Raw genomic sequence first — 20,958 nt, forward strand, 5'->3', positions numbered from 1 at the left:
CAGAAATTATACGTCTAACAACCCTTGCAATAATATATTTACACAATTACACTTATACTGTTGACTTACAAGACGGTTACATGTAGATTCGCCTATTGGGTCTGATGATGATTGGAGTGTCCAATCGAAATCGATCACCACTTACCAACTTTTACATGTATTTACCAAACAGTAACAGTGTCTTGTAAGTCAACAGTATAAGTGTAAATATATTATTGCAAGTGTCATTAGACCTATATATTTCTGTATTTTCAGGTACATTTAATTGGAGTAAATATTTTCATAGCCCAGTAAACAAGCTTTTGTATTCTTAAAAAAATACACAAAATACCATTAGCCGGTTCCAAACAAAACAGCTGTTTCAACCCTACTTGCGATGTTGCCACTTCGAAGGCCACGGCCTGTTAAAGTTGGCCTTGACAGAACACTTTCTTAAGTCACATGGCTGCAAAATTATTAACATGGTTATATTCGTTTTAAAAATAGTAACTAGTAACTAATGGTTACAATGTTCAATATAAAGATTGCGATATTATCTGGTGGGATCATTGAGGAAGATCATGGTTGGGCCGTGGCCTGGAGTTAAAGGCGGCCGTGCTCCAGGCCGTGGCCTTTGAAGTGGCAACGCACGGCCGCCTTTAACTCCAGGCCGCGGCCTTCGAACTGGCAACGTTGCAAGTGGTGTAACAGCTGTTTTTTTTGTTGTTTTTTTTTTAAGCAGCTTATGGTATTTGTGTATTTACAAAAGATTGGTTACTGGACTATGACAATATTGACTCAGCTTAAAAATGTACAGATATAGATTTTAATTCATGTTGTTTCGGTTTTCAATTCTGTATGTTTTATTTTCAATATTTTAATACATTTATGTTCATAAATTTAAATCAAAAATTTGTGAATTAATGAGCTGATGTCACATGTCTGCCATGTTATCTTATGGCACGTATGTCACTGAACAACACCACTTGGCGCTTGCGACGTTGCCAATTCTACCAGGCCGTGGCCTGTAGTTAAAGGCGGCCGTGGGCAACGTATGAGTCTATGGTATGGTTCTAACAGATGTTTTTTTTTTTTTTTTTTTTTTTTTTTTTTTTGAAGCAGCTTATGGTATTTGTGTACTTACGAAAGCTTGGGTACCTACATTTTTCTTTTTTAAAAACTTCTTTTTGTGTTCCATGTAACCCCTGTGTATGTTTTATTGGAACCAAATTCAGTTATCAATACCTTTACAATGGAAAAGTATTGATGTTCCAAGTTACCCCCTTTAGAGGTCTAACTTGGAACACCCATATTTTATTATTTTTTTATATGTATATAAAAATCTTAAAACAAAATCTGATGTGATGAGTGTGTAGTAGAAGGCACTACTCAAAGTTTTGAATAGTTATATATTTAAAATTTTAATTAGTTTACAAATTGTTTAGCATTAAAGTTGAAAAGTGTTCCAAGTAGCACCAGTTTACGGTACTGGACTATGAAAATATAGACTCCAATTTAAATGTACAGATATAGATTTTCAATTCACATTGTTTTGGTTTTCAATTATGTATGTTTTATTTTCAATATTTTAATAAATTTATGTTCATAAATATAAATTTAAATCAATCAAGTGTAAATTAATGAGCGGATGTAACCTGTCTGCAATTTTATCTTATGGGACGTCTGACACTAAGTAACCCTACTTGCAACGTTGCCAATTCTACCAGGCCGCGGCCTGGAGTTAAAGGTGGCCGTGCCTGGAGTTAAAGGCGGCCGTGGCTCAGCTCACTCACAGTCTCAACTCTATCTTCACTCTTCACTTCAGTCTTCCTTCAACCCTTAAGTCAGTCAGCTTCAGCCAGCCCGCCCAGCAACCGAGACTGACTACAGACAGCTGAGTCTAGTCAGCTGACTCAGCCACTAACTTGCCAGTCAGCAGCATTCTTTCAATTCAGCCAGCGCCCAGCAGCCAGCAAACTTTTTGTGCCGTGGAGTGGATGGGATGGATTGTGAAAGGCTACAACCATCAAGATTTCAAGAATTTTAATTAATGAACTTCGAACAATAAAAAATAGGACTACCACTTGAGGATTGTGTAATGTACGTATTTTTAGGTATATTTAAGTTACTGTTACTGTTGACTGTTGAACAAAAAGGAGCTCTCAGTAGACATTACTGTAAGGTAAAAATTGTGTTTGTCATTAGGCCTATGGATATACCTAACAAATAACCAGTTCTATCGAAAAAATATGATATTCCTTTGATCTTGGTTTGATGTTAAAGCCATTGCCTTATATAATAAAGGGTTGCAACTATTGATATATTGATTAACTTATTTCATTCACTATAATAATGTGGTATAATTACCTCATCAAGTAATCCAAATGATGTTCTTGTGAGGCTAAAAACCTACGTGTTTCACCATTATTATGGCATCGTTAGGGTGCAAATATACATAAAAGACATTACTGTCACCTGTACACAATAAACAAATAGGCCCCCTAACACGAAACAAACATATAAGGCCTATGTTAGATAGGTGTATCACACGACGCGAACAGTCCCATGCAGGTAGTAGACTGTAGCGTCAGACTCCTTCCTCATTGTTGTCCACGTTTCAGCAGAACAACAGTCAGGTGGTCCGTAACTTTGGTCCTCCTGACCTTTATCCTGCTGATAACGTGGACAACAATGAGGAAGGAGTCTCACGCTGCAGTCTACTAACCTGCACCGGGACCGCCTGCGTCGTTTGATAGGCCTATCTAAATGTTCTTTTCATGTTATTTATTTATTGTGTGCGTGTGACAGTAATGTCTTTTTATGTTTTTGTACCCTGACGATGCTGTAAAACTTATTAAAGGTGAAAAATGTAGGTTTTTAACCTCAGATGAACATCATTTGGATTACTTGACGAGGTATTTATGCCACATTATTATAGTCAATATAGTAATCCAGGGGCCATCAACATGAAATTTAATTTTACTCAATTGTAAATATCCAATACATATTAGTTCTGTTTTAACTTAAAATCTTCAAACGCATTTAAATTACAAATTGACTACCTACTGATCTTGTTTAGGCAAATCAATATATGGAATGGGCACACGGGAGGGACTAAGGCTAAAGGTGTAGTGACGTCATAATTCTAGTGGCTAATGTCTACTCTTGAGGCAACACGATTACCGTAACGAAACAATGTGTTTTCAGCGGCGTTCGTGGCATAGTTGGTAGCGTTTCGATTTGATGTATAGGAGGTACCGTGTTCGAATCCCGCTGGTAGCACTAACTTTTTGTCAACAAATTTTTCATATCAGCAAGTTTGGTTGGTTAGGTTAGGTTATGACAGTTTAATTTTATAATACTAAATTTTAAAATTAATTAAAAATTATAAGTAATCATTAATTAGTCTAGATTTTCATATTATACAGTTTTTAAATTATCAGCAAGTCTGGTTGGTTAGGTTATGTTATGACAGTTTTATTTTAAAAATTAAAAATTTATTTTATAATATTAAAACAATATTTTATAATTAAAAAGTTAATTTTATAACTAAAAATTAAAAAAAATCAATTTTTTTCAACTTAGCGGTTCTAGCGGCGAACGCTGACACTACAAGATATATTAGCCTTAGTCCCTCCCATGTGCCCCACCGATCAATATATAGGCTGGATATGGATTAATAAATGAAACTGCTCTAAACTAACCAAACAAAACTAACCCAAACTTAGGTTAGATTAGAACACTTTCATTACAATATACAGGGTGTCCCGTAAGTAAACAGCCAAACTCTGGGAAATGGTTCTTTGGGTCAAAATATCATCTTGACCCAACATAAAATTTCAAAATGGCGGCCATTTTAATTTTTTAAACTTAAATTACTCAAAAACAGGAATTTTATGAAAAAATGCCAAGAACACTAACTTATTATTTAGCATATTCAATTCCCTTTCAAACAATATCAAGTTCGAAAAGATCGAATAAGAAATGTCTGAAACTTTACGATTTTTAGTTGTAAAATGGGGCAAACCTCAGCTTCTGCCTTGTTCTATACCCCATTTTACAACTAAAAATCGTAATATTTCAGCTAGCCTATTTCTTATTCAATGTTTTTGAACTTGGTACAGTTTGATATGGAATTAAAAATGCTAAATAAAAGTGCAGAAAGTAAATAAAAGAAACGTCTTATAACACTTAAAACATATATTTACGCTTATACTGTTACTCACAAGACGGTAAATATACAAAAAAGATGGTAAGTGGTGATCGATTTCGATTAGACACTCCAATCATCATCAGACCCAATAGGTGAATCAATAGGTGAATGATTCACCTATTAGATTGATTCACCTATTAGGTCTGATGATGATTGGAGTGTCCAATTGAAATCGATCACCACTTACCGATTCACCTATTGGGTCTGATGATGATTGGAGTGTCCAATCGAAATCGATCACCACTTACCTACCATCTCTTTTGTATATTTACCGTCTTGTGAGTAACATTATAAGCGTAAATATATGTTTTAAGTGTTATAAGACGTTTATTTTATTTACTTTCCGTAAATTTAATAACACTTACAATGCTGATCAAGAAGTTATTTAAATAAAAGTGTTCATGGCATTTTTTCATAGAATTTGTCATTTTTGAGTAGGTAGTTTAAAAAATTAAAATGGCTGCCATTTAAAATTTTTTTAAGTTGAATCGAGATGATTTATTTTTCCAACATGGGGCTTTTCTACCTTAACCTACTATACCATCTATATATATAAAATCCAATGTATGTTTGTATGTTTGTATATTTGTATGTTTGTCCTTTATGGACTCCAAAACCGCTCGACAGATTGTAATGAAACGTTCAGGCATTATTAAATATTCAAGGATGGTTTGTGTGAAGTTTGGTGCAGATCCGTCAATAGGGCTCCGCCCCAGTGATTCTGGAGTTTCCCATGTTAACCTTATGAGTACTCATATTTAAATGGAATTAAAGAATCTTAACAGCTGGTGCAACTAAACAATTTGATTCTGTGATGTTCAATAGCATTAAAAAGTTAATAGGTTTACCAACAGGGTGCAGCACTATATTTATTTTTAATTTATGAGAACAGCTAATTTGTAACCAAAAGGTGAGTGAGCGCAGCGAACGAACTTCAACCTGGAGGCGAGTTAGCGTAGCGAACGAGCTAACCTGAAGGCAAGTGAGCGCAGCGAACGAGCTCCGACCTAAAGGTGAGTGAGCGTAGCGAACGAACTTCAACCAGGACGTGATTGAGCCATGCGAACGAGCTCATCTTGAAAATGAACGAGCATGTGACATAAAACAACAATAGGACAGGACGACGTCTGTCGGGCCAGCTAGTGTTTTATAAAGATCAGTTGAAAAAATCGAAAAATAAAAATGTTAAACCCCTATGTAAAAAATACAAAATTGTGGATATCTGGTTAACAAAGCGATTTTGGAAAAAATCTTGTGACCCATAACCATTTCCCGGAGTTTGGCTGTTTAGGCTACTTACGGGACTCCCTGTATAGCTTTTGTCAAAAATAATACAATAGAAACAGTAAAGAAAATTTTTTAAATAGCTTATTCCCTATAGGAAATTAGCTAAAAACTAAGTAAAATCGATAGAATAATGGATTGAACAGTCAAATGGAATAATCGATGTACCAGTATTGATTTTTTTTTTATCAAACAAATGTGGGGCGTAAACTAAAGTCCAGCCAGGCTGTGACTTTGCACAGCTACTAATCGCTAGGTGTGACATAGTAAGTAGCGGTGAAAAGCACTCGCCGATGAGAAAAAACACAATAGTGTGAGTATTAGGATATGTTCGATTTAAGTGACTAAAACTCTGGGGATTACGAGCTCAGCAGGTATTATTAATGCTGGAGAGGTATTGATCTTGGGTACCGTACTGTCAACCGCACACTTAATATTGTAGTACGATTGAGGGTCCCCACTTGCTAGTTAAATGATTGCATTAAGCGAAGCAGAGGCATTAAATGTATCTTTCCTATCCAATCCACTTCTGTTTAGTCTACTTATTATTATTACTTGCGAAGCAACTCCTCAGTCCTCACACAGTTCTCTTACGCCTTAAAACTTAACAACAATAGACGTCGTAAGGCCTGACTGCTTGTCTCCACTAATGACATGATATGATAGAATATTAGAAGCATTTCACTTTACTCACTAAACTTATCAAGATAGGCCTACTAGTTGCCTAGTGTGATTGCAAATAATTTTTCTTAGAAACGTGCACGTGTGTGATGGGAATGATAGGTTATTCTAAACAAATTTAGTATATGAGAGGAATTTGAGACCAACAATATTTTGTTTGCCAAACTTATATTCTTATTCGAGCCCTGGAAATTTAAACCCAGCACTGCTGGAACTATCTTTGGCGATAAGATAAGGAAATCAACAAACACACACTCGAAAATACCCTCGCAAAAATACCACAAATTTTACTTTGAATGCCGGAATAATCGTCAATAGAATATGGCCAGGCCTCAACTCCTTGACAAGCCAGTGGCGGTCCCAGGAGGGGGGGATGGGAGGGATATATCTTCCTCCGAAATACTGTATTCTATATTTTATTAGCTAACATAAATACTGTTTGAGAAGAGGTTCACCCTTGCAAATTATTGCAATGCAAAGCATTTCAAAACATATTTTTAGGTTGCTTAAAAGTCTAAATTTGCATTCAAAAAGTTGTAGGCCTTTAAATGTTACAAAACATCGTTGATTTTAAAATTTGGTCTCTTCTCATGAGGTTACCTGGCCCGGCCACCTTTTTATGCACATCATGTGATAATTTAACCCATTTAACATTAGATTCCTTCCCATCTTCATTTTCAAACTTATTCCTAAAACTAATTTCAGTTAGCCTGCCGTACTTATTATCGGCGTGTTAACAGTGTTTCTTTAGTGTTATACTTTAAAAACTTCATCTCTATGAAAAGTAACTCTAAGCAAGAGATAGGATTTCATATTTGAACAAGCCAGAGAATCAACTGTGAGATTGATAAGCAAAAAACACAAAATTTTAACTTGTCAGTCATGGCAAACAGATGACTAATTGTAATGTAGGCCTAATGTTCCACTTAATTATATAACTAGGGTGGTCTGCCGTTACACTTTAGACGCATAAATGAGCGAAGCATTATTTAAAGATTGTCAATGGCTAAAGCAGCTAACAACCTACAATATGTTCCCTTTCAACAGATTCACTGTTTGTTTGCCCGATATTATTTAAGTTCTAAAGATTAAAGAATGACAAATTTATCTGATAGTTCATTTATTTAGTTAAGAATAAGAATAAGTATAAGAATTGATAAAAGGTTATTAGACATGTGTATTTGACTGCAAGTGTAAAATTTTAGTGCATCTAATTCATGTTGGAATTGATTAGCTAACTGCCTATCATTATCAGCTTCTTCCGCCACTGCTTCATCTGGTTCTTCTTGTTCACGACGCCACTCTCTTACAATATTTGCATTATAGGTGCAACGACCAATATTACGATGTGGCCTTTGAGGCATGCTCAAAACAAATATAGCAAAACTGTTACTTCCATTGATGAACTGTTACATTCCAACTTTAACCTAGGATGAGTGTAAACATTGAAATGTAAACAAAACAGTTACAAACAATTAGCATATGTTTATCTTATTTAAATGAAACAAGATAAACCCATATGTCATAAACCCAATATAATTTTTCTTTTAACTTGCATTAAAATAACAAGCGAAATTGCGTGACCCGTAAAATAAAATCCAGAAGGACATTTGCAAATATTTTTTACCATAATAAAAATTGTGCTCAGTATTCTTTAGCTGTTGGCCAAATTTCATATCAATTGGTCAAGCCATTACATTCTGATGCTCTTACAAAGAAGTTACAAAGTGAGGGAAAGTGAGCTTCGCTCAATAAGTTATTTAGCTGCGAGGAAAATAGTTATTTATAATTTTTATTTACAGCTGACTAAGGCTGATAAATTATCGGATCCATCGCAAACTGAACTATACTTAGAAAAGAGTAGTGAGAAACCCAGGTGTTAAATTATTATGGTTTGGCAGGTTTTGTTGGTTACAGGTTGTTAAAATAGTAGTCAAACTACCTTTGTGTAGATGCTTATTCTAAATGCTGCCAAAAAATATATTAAATTGTAATTAATTTAGCAACAGCACTCCTTCTCTTGCATAATCAAAATGAAGACCGATATTTTGATTCTTGCAAATTTGGAAGAGAAACTGCCCCATCTAGAACGTCTAGCTATTAGTATAGACAACAAAAATAAATATTACTGTGCTTGTGTGCAGTAGGAGCTGTAGGTTAAGCTGGGGCAGAAAGCAGACAAAAACTCTAAAAGGAAAACATAAAATTATCAATGTTTTTCCTCGACAATGTCATTGGTACATCGATGATTGATACTGACATTACTATCAAGGGTGAACATCAATATAGTTGTGCTATTGATCCTCATCCTTTTTGCTGACTTGTTCTCAAACCATCATGACATTTTTAAGACCTTTTGTAAACATTAAGTAGCCTACTCACTATAACCAATGGATTTAAAAATAAAAAAAACTTTCCTATAACAAAAATATTAAAGAGTGAATACCAAATGCTTTTAATTTTAAGCTCCTTATTTTGTCCTAAAGGTTTTTAAAATTATTTTACCTACGACCGTTTCTTAAAGTAGCCGTTTCAGTTCAGTTCTTAGAGTTGAAAAGTTTCACATAACAGCATTGTTTACTTTCATAACAGCATAGTTTTTCTCATAACAACACGGGAAACAGACAAATGAGATTCAAGGATTGAGAGAGAAGAAGTAAAATTGTAATAATTCAAACTTCAACTAATCAGCTGTTCAGGCCAATTCAATTGTTGAGTGGTGCATTTAGTGTTTGATACAATATTTCCCTGCATCACTGTCAGTGGGAGGTTATTACAAAAACATAACCTCTCTTATGAGTAGTGAATTTTAGTAATTAAAACACTGTTGTAGGTAAAGTAGTGTACAAACTCGCGTAAATAGCCTTAAAAACACCTGTAGAAGTTTTTTATTTTTAAATTTTCTACTTGTGTCGTTAACACTAGGTGTCTTTACGCAATCGTTACGTCAACTACTATAAATGGTTGTATTCATAATTAACTAGACTAAATGTATGTATAGACCTAGGCTATGAATATAAAATCCATTACAACATGTACTTGTGTGTTTCCAGACGTCACCATTTGGATAAATAAACATGGCCTGGACCAAATATCAAATCATCCTCGGGGTGGTCATGGTTATTACCGGTTCTCTAAACACTTTGACTACCAAGTAAGTGTCCTATTAATTTAAAAAAAACCTGTTAGTTTGACAATCATGTAACAAGTCAGTTGTTTTTTTTTTTTTTGAGGTTATTTGCTGCAGTAAAAAGACAAAATCAACTATTTCACTGACGATTATAATTTCACTTTGACAGATTTAATTTAACTTTGACGGATTTGAGTATTCCAATTAATTTCTCCCAAGTTCAAGTTAGAAACTATTTGTAAGATGAATTTCCAAACCAATACTGATGCTGTGTTTTTTTATGCTTTGCTATGATTTGTTATTCCCAATTACCATAACAGAAAATGAGGGAACATATGTCTCAGTGACTTGTTTATATTTATGAAACAAATTCTTGATTGATGGCTTTGTAAATCCATACAATGATATTTCTGGTATATGGTTAGGCAGCGTACAAAATACATTTATACCGTTTCTTGCTCTATTCTTTAACTATCAGACAACATTGTGTTAACTTTATTTTCAATAGGTGGGCTGATAAACTTTCTGCAGCTGGAAGTGATGGGGTGGTTAGGCAGTTCGATCATCCGTTCCTTCAGTCCTCTACAATGTTTCTGGGGGAAATTTACTGCCTTCTCGCATTCAAACTTATTTTATTCTACCAGATCTATAAGCAAAGACAGGTAATAAATACTTAATTATCATCACATGTTGATTGGACTTGTTTTGCAGTAGAAATTTGTATTCAGTAGAACCCCTTATATTTTACCTCGGCTTAACCGACTCTTTGGGATATATAGTGTGGCCGATCACGGGTGTTGCCATAATCACGCAAGACGATTACTGATGTCGCCGTGACCGCAAGATATCCTCATGAGTGTTGCCGCGATCATGGAAGATGATTACCGGTGTTGTCGTGATCGTAGGTACGATCACAGGTGTTGCCGAAATTGCAGAAGATCCGTGTCCCCGAGACCGCAAGATATGCTCCTCCCGATGGGCCATGGTCGGATATTAGGGGTTCTACCGCATTCTACTAGAAAACCTGTTGTAAAAAAGCCTCTTGCAAACATTAGGAATACCGGCCAGAGTATTTTTGCAGTGTTGTCCTTTTGGTCCTGTTACATAGTAAATAAAAGGTATCAGCAAACTGGCGTGTACTTCCTCCCTTTTGCTTGATGTTAAAAACACGTCCTATTTATGAGTACAAAATTAAAAAGAATTATGCAAAATTAATGAGAAAATCCCAATAATGTGATAACTTTTGAACTGTAGCCTAACTCTTAGAGCGTTGAGGGTTTTAATCAAGAATATAAGGACTATAAAATAAAAATGTATAGTAAAAATAGTGCTTTTTTAAGATTTTCCCTTTTTTTAAAGGTTTAAAGAGAAAATTACCGTTAAAAATAAAAAAAACCTGGATATAACATACATTAGTACCCACATACCAAATTTCAACAAAATCCTACCACGGGTGGTCTGGAGCTTCTGTACACATCCACAGATGTACACACAAACATAACTTTGAAAATACACTTTCTTTGGTTCAAGGGGACCCAAAATGGATATTCTGACAAAACAAACATGTAGTATATTATTAAATGTAAGTAATTTCAGGGTAATTCCTATGAAGAAAGTACTGCAACCAGAGGCAACCAGGAGTTCAACCCGATGATATTTCTCCCACCAGCTCTGTGTGACATGGTGGCTACGTCACTCATGTACATCGGACTCAACTTGACCCATGCTTCCAGTTTCCAAATGTTAAGAGGTTAGCTGCAAAGCTTGGTCAGTTTCCTTACAAAAACCGTTAATAAATGCCACTGGCATAGATAAACTCATTTATAAAAACTACTTATATTGAAATCATATGCATCTCATTGATCAATGTACGTTTAATCCAATTATTGTTTAGTAGGTAAAGCAATAAATCTTGCCGAACTGCACTACTACACTGTTACTGGTATTGGCTAGTAGCGACAAAATGAGGGACGGAACATGGAACACATACACACACTCGCCATAAAAATCTCATTGCTGTAAGACACTGTAATTCTATGAGTGGAACTGGTGGCGTCGTCCTGTAATCCAGCTACTAGGAGGTCACGAATTGTAGATATTTATAGGCATGCACTGTGGATGCAATACTCCCTTGTGTGGATTAACGTCCGCACTAGTGAGTACTACCACTATCTGCAGTACTATACTGATAATTAGACCAATTCGTATATACCAAGGCAAAAATGTGGTTCGGATTCCACTATAAACTGTAGGTCCCTTAGTTGCCATTAGCTGTATGGGCTATTAATTAACAGCTGTGTCTAAGGAACATGTCGGCCTTAGTCTAGTCAGTAACAAGACAACAAGATTGCACCACTCATCTCCATTCATACTTGGCTTAAATTAAAATACCTACTTTGTATGGTCGCCATTTCATTGAAAAGTATATATTGTTATTATTTTTGTCATAACATTGTCAGTCATTGCTCATCAAACCTAGTATATAAAAAAATAGCACAATTATTAAGTGTTTCTGTTGCTGTTAGCAACAGTTACTTGCAGAAACTTTGTTTGTTTCAAATGTATTAGTGTACTCTAATTCACTATTCAAATAGGTTCTCAGTGGTCCCAACCTGTTCCTTATCCTGAGGGCCATCTTTTTATCGAGTATCTACTGTAATTGTTATAGTTTAATCTTTGAGACAAGTTAGATTCATAGATATTTAACGCCTTGTATGTATTGCTACAGGTTCAGTGATAGTGTTTGTGGCGCTTCTATCGATGGCTTTCCTGGAGCGTCAGTTGGTATGGAAGCATTGGACGGGAATTTCCCTCATTGTGCTTGGTCTGTTCCTGGTTGGATGGGCAGATATTATGCATTCTGGACAGGATACGGATATAAATGGAACAATTACAGGTTGGGTTGATAAATCTTTTAATTTTTCACAAAACCCAAAATAAAATTACTAGGCCTAATATTCATGCGTTATTTATCATTGAATAAACTCATTCATCACCAAAAAAATAGACCCAATTCACTAGTACAGTGTTTCTCAAATTGTGGAGTGCACCCCTAGGTGGCATCCTAAGGATTTAAAAAGGGGGGCGTGTGAAAGTTGAAAATCAATCAATATTGTCAGAGTGCCCACCGACCTGAAAAACCGGGAATTATGTGTAAATTTTGTATTTTACTGGGAATTTTCAATTTGCCACAATCACACATGAAAATGACGTTTCTGTGACCGCGGGAGACGACGATGACGTTTCCTCGATCGCGCGAGACGTAGAAGTTGTTAAAAAATGTTAAGGCCCTATCGCCTACCAGATTCAATAAAACTGCAACTTGGTAGGAACTATCTTCATCGTTAGCCCTTGAAGCAATCATGTAAATATCATATTTCTGTTGAAAGAATTTCCAATTGTCACCCATGTTACCTAGCCATGCTAATTATGATGGTGGTTTGATACCTGTAGGTGCATGGTGATGAACCACAATCGCCTTCTTGGTTTTACTTTTCTTCTATTTCTAGCCTTCGTCTTCACTTCCCATCTTACTTTATACAGGGTGATTGATATAATGTGCCAGCCGTTTTATTCGAAAACTATAAGAGATATCAAAAAAAGTTAAATGGTAAGTGCCTTGGATTTTTTATTTTAAAAATTGTAGTCAAGTCGAAAAAATTATTTTAGCCGCCATTTTTCCAATATGGCCGCCAACATTGATTTTTCTTATGGAACACCCTGTATTTTATGATGTTTTCCGGTAGAAAATATAATTTTAAGACGATTTTATTCTTGTAATTTTTTTCATAAACCTAACCGTTTCAAAGATAATAATGGTTAAAGTTTTGAAATTTTGGCATGAGAAAGAGTTTTGATAAAGGCCTAAGCAAGCGTGCCAGCTGTTATATTCGAAAACTATTAGAAATTTCACAGCTTAAACCATTATTATCTTTGAAACGGTTAGGATTATGAAAAAATCACAAGAATAAAATCGTCTTAAAATTACATTTTCTACCGGAATACGTCATAAAATACAGGGTGTTCCATAACAAAAATCAATGTTGGCGGCCATATTGGAAAAAAATAATTTTTTCGACTTTACTATAATTTTTAAAATGAAAAATCCAAGGCACTTACCATTTAACTTTTTTTGATACCTCTTATAGTTTACGAATAAAACGGCTGGCACACTTATATCAATCACCCTGTATATTAATCTTAATAATTGAAACCTATATTTAGTACTTTTTCACATTTAGACTGCGCCATTGCATGTTTTATATATTTAATATTAGACAGATGGGAAGGCTCTATATTAATAAGTCCATTTTGTTAAGTAGCCATTTAATGAGAGAGAAAGAATAGTGGGGAGTGACATACAGAGTATGAAGTTTCGTGACAGAGTATAAAGAAAGACATCATTGATTATATAATTCATTTTAACTAAACTAACACATATGTGACACTAAACTTGTTTGTTGTTACAGGAGATTTGCTTATCATTATGGCTCAGATAATCACAGCAATGCAGATGGTTTATGAAGAAAAGTATGTAAATTCCAAAGACATCAATCCATTACAGGCTGTGGGCTGGGAAGGTAAGATATTATCTTCAAGTCTTCTCTTCTTAAAATATCAACATATTTGAACATGTTTTATGTTAATTCAAATGTGTTGGACCCATGCCTTACTCTTGACACTTTAATAAAATGTTGTTTATTATCAAGATAATTATTTTTCTCTACCTTTTTCTAGCTCAAAACATAATTCATTAATTCATCAGAATAGTCCTGATGTAGACTATATATGATTTGCTGCGCCTGATTCATGTTAGGTAGCATCAATGCATTGAATCTTGCAACTGTTTTCACTCCGTTCACAAAATTTAAGTGGTGTCACAGGAAGAATTCTATCCCCTCCACTTGATCCTAACTTTAAAAAACCTAACAGCTGAGGTTTCCCAAAACGTCAGTCAGCTGCGACATATATTTTAAACAAAAAAAGTAGTGGGGGAACTTCCCCTCAAACCGCCCAAGTTTTGTGAACAGAGTATAGTAGGCAATATGTAAAGGAAATACAATAATTTTTTCAAAATTCAGGTTTTCGGCCCCTGGACTATATTGTTAAGACAATAATAGGTTTTTTACATACCTCAGTCAAATAGTCCAAAAATGGTATTGCTCAACAGCTTACATGTTTCGTTGCGAAGACAACATTATCAAAGCTTGCAACTCGTCAAAAACACATTTAAAACACGAACACAGAAGACATTAATATGGTACGAATACACGATTGACATTTAGATAGCGCTATCATAATACTGATTTGGTCCGGCGCGGCGCGGGGCTGGTAGCAGAAAACTGCGCTATCTAAATGTCAATCGTGTATTCGTACCGTATTAATGTCTTCTGTGTTCGTGTTTTAAATGTGTTTTTGACGAGTTGCAAGCTTTGATAATGTTGTCTTCGCAACGAAACATGTAAGCTGTTGAGCAATACCATTTTTGGACTATTTGACTGAGGTATGTAAAAAACCTATTATTGTCTTAATAATTTTTTGTCGTCATAAGTTTATAATCTTGACATTTTTCCATTGACTGTTTGATTAAACATATTTATTTCAGAAATTATAGTAATTTGATTTGATTTAGCTTAAAGAATAATGTGTTGGTAGATTAAAAATAAAATAAAACTATTTCTACATCATCTATTGTGTAATAACTTACAAAAGTGATAATTACATTAATATTTGTGTTTGTAGGAACGTTTGGATTCCTAGCTCTGGCTTTGCTACACATTCCGTTCTACTACTGGAAGGTTCCTCCTCCATTCTCCAACAACTCACGGGGTACCTTGGAAGACATTCCGGACGCATTTGTTCAAATGTCCAATAACAAACTCATCATTGTTGCTCTTATTGGTAAGTTTGCTTTGTTTTTAAATTGATGTTTTAATATTGATGGATGTTAGCCTCCGGATTACTGTATAATACTTTAAGTGGTTTAAATACCTGCATTTAAGTAATCCAATTCGTTGCTTATGTTGCAACCGGTTTCAACTCCGTGGAGTCATCTTCAGGCGTCCAAGGATATAAGATGTTTTAATAACTTTAACAAATGTTGAGTTTTTGTCTGTAATATTGTAAAACATAATTTAACCAATACTATGGGAGTTATTTTATTTTTATAAGTGTTTTGGATAAGTATTATGTCAATTTATTTTAGGGGAAAGTTTTTTTTTACTTCAAGGATTGATTCATGTGCTCATCTCTAATTTAGGTAAAAGAATTTTTTTTAATCTTAAGTTTTCTAACACACCTTAAATTGTCTTCTGATTAAACTGCAGCTCGTAATTTTCTTGAAGATTCTTTACGAAAACTCTAAAAAACTTTCACAGACTTATCACTACCAGCAATGTATTTATCACAACTTTCTCTTTCCCATTTACTTACTTACTCTTACTCCCATGGCCATCGATACCCAAGGTGGTATTTGGCCTCGCCAACTAAATTTCCCATTTACACTTTTAAAATAAGCAGTTCTTTTTTACCAACACTTCGTCTAAGAATGTTGGCCAGTCAATCATTAGTCACACTACTTTAGTCTTCCTCCGATACAGTATCCCTTTTTCAGTTGGGTATAGTCATCAAATTCCCAGAATGGAAATGTTTTTTGGATTTGACTTTTGGGAATTACATAGGAGGCACAGGAAACACTATTTTATTACAGAAAGGTTTACCAAAATTCCACTTACACACCACTGAGTTCTGTTTTTATGGAATATTATTTAATAGTTTCTGATACAAGAGAAATATTAAATAGTATATCAAATTCTCTGTGCATAGTATAAAAGGGACCGGTCTCTAAGGAGGGATCTGTTTGTAAGGCCCATTTTATGCGCAGAAGTAGGAGTTTGTGTTGCCCCACTAAAAAGAAGCACCTGCGAAATTCTCTAGCAATTTGCACCTGCGCGCTATTTTCAGCGAATTTCTCGTACAGGGAATAAGCTAGGCCTATTATTGTCTCTTTGTAAGACCTGGACTTTGGACCGATTTACTTTTCGAGGTCCCCAGAGGCCAATAACACCATCCGTTCAAATTCATATAGGCCTATACAGAGTGTCCATAAAAAAAATTTCAGGACTTTCCTATAACAAAAGAAAGAATAGCATTCATTTGGAAAATATTTTTATTATTTTATAAAACAACTAAAATATTTCGACTCTTAGGCCTTGATCACAGTTAAAAGTAACGGTAAAATAGTACCGGTAAATAAAATGAAATGTGAATAGTAAATAATTAAACTACCTTATGATCTTGGTGTTTTGCCTTGTAACGCTAGTTGTTATTTTCTTTTGATTATATAAGATTTTTTTCATATATTTGGTTTTCTTTTTGGATTTGCATCGTTTTAGATTGTCAGCGGCAACTGCTTGTGCAGTAAAGGGGCCTAATGCTTTGTTATTTGTAGGTACTGTCGTTAGCATCGCTTTCTTCAACTTTGCCGGCATCAGTGTTACTAAGGAGTTGTCCGCTACTACCAGGATGGTGTTGGACTCTGTTCGCACTCTCATCATCTGGGCTGTCTCCCTTGCGTTGAGTTGGCAAGAGTTTCATCTCCTCCAGGTAAAGTAGTCTCCTTGATTGCAACTTGGTAGCAGGAAACTGAGTTGCTTCAAACTAGGGTTTAAGCTGCGGCAACTTGCAACACACTTGCGCAAGGTGTTGCCATCGCCGAGAGGATCTGCTAAGATTGTGCAGCTGAAAATTCATGATTTCAAAAAACTAGTTCAAGATGCTCGTTACTATTTTATTGGTATAATTTGTTCTACTTTTGAATAAGTGTAAAAGATCTTTTTCTAAAATCAAAAAGCTTCATGAAATGTTCAAGCTCATCTTCTGTCTGTCTGACAGGTGCAAGTTTGCGATAATCATGAGCAGTTGCTACAATGTCTTGTTATTCTAGTGTTGCCAACATGAAATGAAAAACTATCGTGCCAACTGTTAATTGGTCAACAGAGATACCCTAGTATGGGGGCGTTCATAAGACATTTAGTGGAAAACTATGTATTAAATTGATTCTTGAACACATTAATCGGTAAAGCTATGGAAGAGACCTCTCTGTTTGGGTTCTTTTCCGTTAATTCACTACCACTACTTTTTTATTGCAATTCCGACGTTTTTAACAGTTAGCCTTTATGAATATCATTATCAAATTAAACTATTCTAAACTAACCTAACCAACCAAACTTGCTGATTATGAAAAAAATTCTGGTAGTGAATAAAGGGCATTGCAAATTGCAATAAAAATTTTGTGGTAGTGAATTAAAGGAAAAGGACCTCTATTTGTTTTTTAGTACTTTTATGGCATATTGATGTATTATTCTTAAAGGTTATTTGTGACGAATCAAAATAATCAGTACAGTATTCACTATGTGTGTGTTTTGTGCTTAAATTTATTTACTATTTATTAATGTTACTAACAAATAATGTAATTGTTGTAGGTTCTCGGATTCTTCTTCCTCATTCAAGGAATGTGTGTCTACAACGATCTGCTACCCTCTTTCGCATCGCTGAGACGACGTTTGCGTAACGATGAAGACCCTCTGATCAGTCAACCTCCCGACCAGCCTTAGTACCTCTGTAGATCAGAGAAGTTTGCTAGTTACTCGTTTGTGCAGTCATTTGCCTTATCGTAAAACTTAAAAACCAATTGCAAAACCATTTTATACATCTTTTCAAGGTAACAAATTCTTCTTCTCCCCTGCTCAATTGACACTAAATTTAAATTTACTAACATTTTAAATTGACTTAAATCTATGCTGAATTTATGAGTTGTAATACCCAGACACCAATTTTGCTTTTATTTTTAGCTTTTAGATTCAATCAATATGAATTATGTGAACGATTTGTTTCTAACAGCAACAGCGTTCATTTTGGATCAGGTTCACTTATCAAAAGCCTAATACTAGCTAAACATTTTAACTGTCAAAAAATGTTGCAGACTAAATCCTATGTGGTCGTATGAATGAATGAACGTATTTCTTCTGCTTCTTCTTCCAAGGAATTTTTAATGTGAAGACAGAAATGCCATTAAGGCTACATGTCAACTAGTCAAGCCTGCTGAAAAAAATAAAATTATAACTTGACTTGATTTTTACTAAATCATTGTTAAAACTTGGACCAATCTACTTTATCAAAATTTTGCATCTTCAATTTGGATTTTAAAGACAAAATTATTAAATTGAGGGAGAACGGGAAGTATAGTTTTGCCAAGCTTTCTTTATTTTACGATGATTTTTCAAAGTGAAAAACATTACTCTAGTATTTACTCATGTTATATTTATTCGGCGAATGTGATATAGAAAATAAGCAAGTGACTGTACTAGGCAATTGAAACTTGACTGAACGATTAAAAATGTGTGAAGTATAAAGGTTGATTCACACATATCAGTTCCCTCACAGACCAGTCACAGTTCAGTCTCAGTTGCATCCATAATTTCTCGGTCAAACTGTCATTAATTTGGTTTCAGTCAGTCTTCCGTCACTTAATTTATAGTGATGTTACAGTCACTGTAAATTAAAACACAATATTCTATCAATTTTTTACGTTCAATCTTGTTGATTGTTACAAAAAACACTAAAAATTAAGAAACTATCATTTAAATAAAAAAAAAAACACTATTTTCTAACCTCATACACATTTGTTAGGCATCCAACAAATCCAAAAATATAGGTGAGAAGAAATCTGAAACTGAATGGTGGACGCCAGCAGAGCGACTGACGGAACTGCGTTGGATGAGTGTAGATAGCGCAATAGAAAATCCATTCAAGAATAAATTGTTTGACTGTGACGCGAGACACGACTAATGTGACTGGAATGTGACGTGTCGTAACTGATATATGTGAATCGACCTTAAGAGTTATAATATCATGTTGTGGTTTATACTTGATAACAATTTTGTGATTTTAGAAATAAGCAATGGGTGAATCATTTCCTCCTCTTTTATAACATAACATTGCCCTTTCGCCCTTTTAATCTGATAAGTTAGTTTGTGGCATTTATGTAGAGTTAAATACGTTTGTGCCAATAATTATGTTGGTCAATAGAAAAGCATCTGTATATAAGTTGCATTATTTTATGTTTGACATATTTAGTTTGTATATTGCATTTTTTGCATAAATTATTAAAAAGTTTAGGATGTACACTGTTTTATTGTAAATTCAATCATTAATTTTTCAACAGTTAATTTCTTTTACTAAATAAGTTTTGACAAATGTTACTGCAATGCATAGGACTGATTTGTCTACAGTAAAATAAAAACCTTTAAAAATGCATGTTTCATATTATAATGGTGAAAATATTTGTTCTATTCTTTGTTAGACAATGATGTATATTGTGAATGTTTATGGTGCCAATTTCATAAAAATATCTATTATTACCCAAAGAAAAGGTGTTATAGAAAGTTTGTACTTTATGAGTTGCCCACTAATCTATTAATAGCCAATAGCCATATAGTTACCCAATATAGTACATTATTTGTAGTTTTAGCGTATTTCCCTATAGGGAAGTGGCTATTACTGTAGGTAAGACGTAGACCCAGGACCAATTTATCTTTTCATTTTGATGTCCCTAGAGGTCAACAACATTTATGGGCTTATGACTAACAAGGAGGAAAGTATGTGTTAATTTCTGGCTATTTTTATTTTCTTTATTATCCGAACTATCTAACTCAATAGTTCTTCTACATTCTAACTAAAAGTTTACTGACAAAGTTTTTATTTATTAATTCAGTTACTATTATCTTTATAGACTTGCATATGTTTGGATGACAATTAGGTTAAAAAGCAATATACTAACCTCCAATTAGAAATCTGAAAAATCAATGAATAAGACTGAAGAGTTAATTGGATGAAACCAAAGTTACTAATCAAAATGTGATGACAAAGACTTTCATCTGGGTTTCTTCCTTTTATTTTTTCTGATTGTGTTTATTTTTATAACCTATTGTGTTTCTAGCATAGCCTGTCTTATAGTTTATGTGATAGGAAAAGCAGTTATGTAGGACGTACAATTAATTGAGAATGGGAGGATGAAAGTTCATCATAGCAACATTTCATCGAAAGAAATTGACCTTATTTAGTCAAATTGTTAATTTCAAGCCTCTTGTTGCTAAATCCTTGAAACCATCTAACCGAAACCAAGCGTAGACTCTTTGTTGCTAACTTAAAATCTTTTTGGAGTTGGACAGGTTCAATTCAACCAAGAGATTCTGTTGATACAACTTAACTTTTTGTTAGCATCATTCTGTTAAGTTTTTCCCCAGTGCATTATGAATTATCAATCGTTGAGATGGGGACTCCATATCTTTAACCTCCTTTCAATGGTGTATTTTTCAATAATCTTATCATAAGTATAGCCATAAATATATTTTTGGGAATTGTTGATATAAATTTGTTCTGTATCAAAACTAATAAATTGTACTCCTATGTTGTTATATATTATTCAAGAAAATAAAGGTATCTCATTTTTATCTTCTAGTTTTATTCCTACTGTGTTTCAATTTATACAAAGACATCAAATGCGTAATGCATGCCATATTTTGTATGTGTTTGTGGTTCAGAAATATATATATTTTTTATTGGCTTCTTGTTTTATAAAATATCTATGATTCAACCTTATAAAGGGTCT

At 34.2% G+C, this 20,958-nt stretch overlaps 1 protein-coding gene across 1 annotated transcript; it reads left to right on the forward strand.

Annotated features, from left to right (window-relative positions):
• Window positions 1–1,945: 1,945 nt before the first annotated feature.
• On the forward strand, window positions 1,946–20,800 carry LOC128989765 (solute carrier family 35 member F6-like). Its single transcript, XM_054411803.1, has 9 exons — window positions 1,946–2,079; window positions 9,211–9,311; window positions 9,796–9,949; window positions 10,884–11,037; window positions 12,016–12,183; window positions 13,757–13,867; window positions 15,030–15,188; window positions 16,738–16,892; window positions 17,771–20,800. The coding sequence occupies exons 2-9, from the start codon at window positions 9,235–9,237 to the stop codon at window positions 17,900–17,902; spliced, it is 1,110 nt and encodes a 369-aa protein (XP_054267778.1). The 5' UTR covers window positions 1,946–2,079; window positions 9,211–9,234; the 3' UTR covers window positions 17,903–20,800.
• Window positions 20,801–20,958: the final 158 nt, after the last annotated feature.

The sequence above is a fragment of the Macrosteles quadrilineatus genome, unplaced genomic scaffold (assembly GCF_028750875.1).
Source record: "Macrosteles quadrilineatus isolate MER2022 unplaced genomic scaffold, UCM_ALF_1.0 Scaffold_3__2_contigs__length_128488019, whole genome shotgun sequence".
Lineage (NCBI taxonomy): Eukaryota > Metazoa > Arthropoda > Insecta > Hemiptera > Cicadellidae > Macrosteles > Macrosteles quadrilineatus.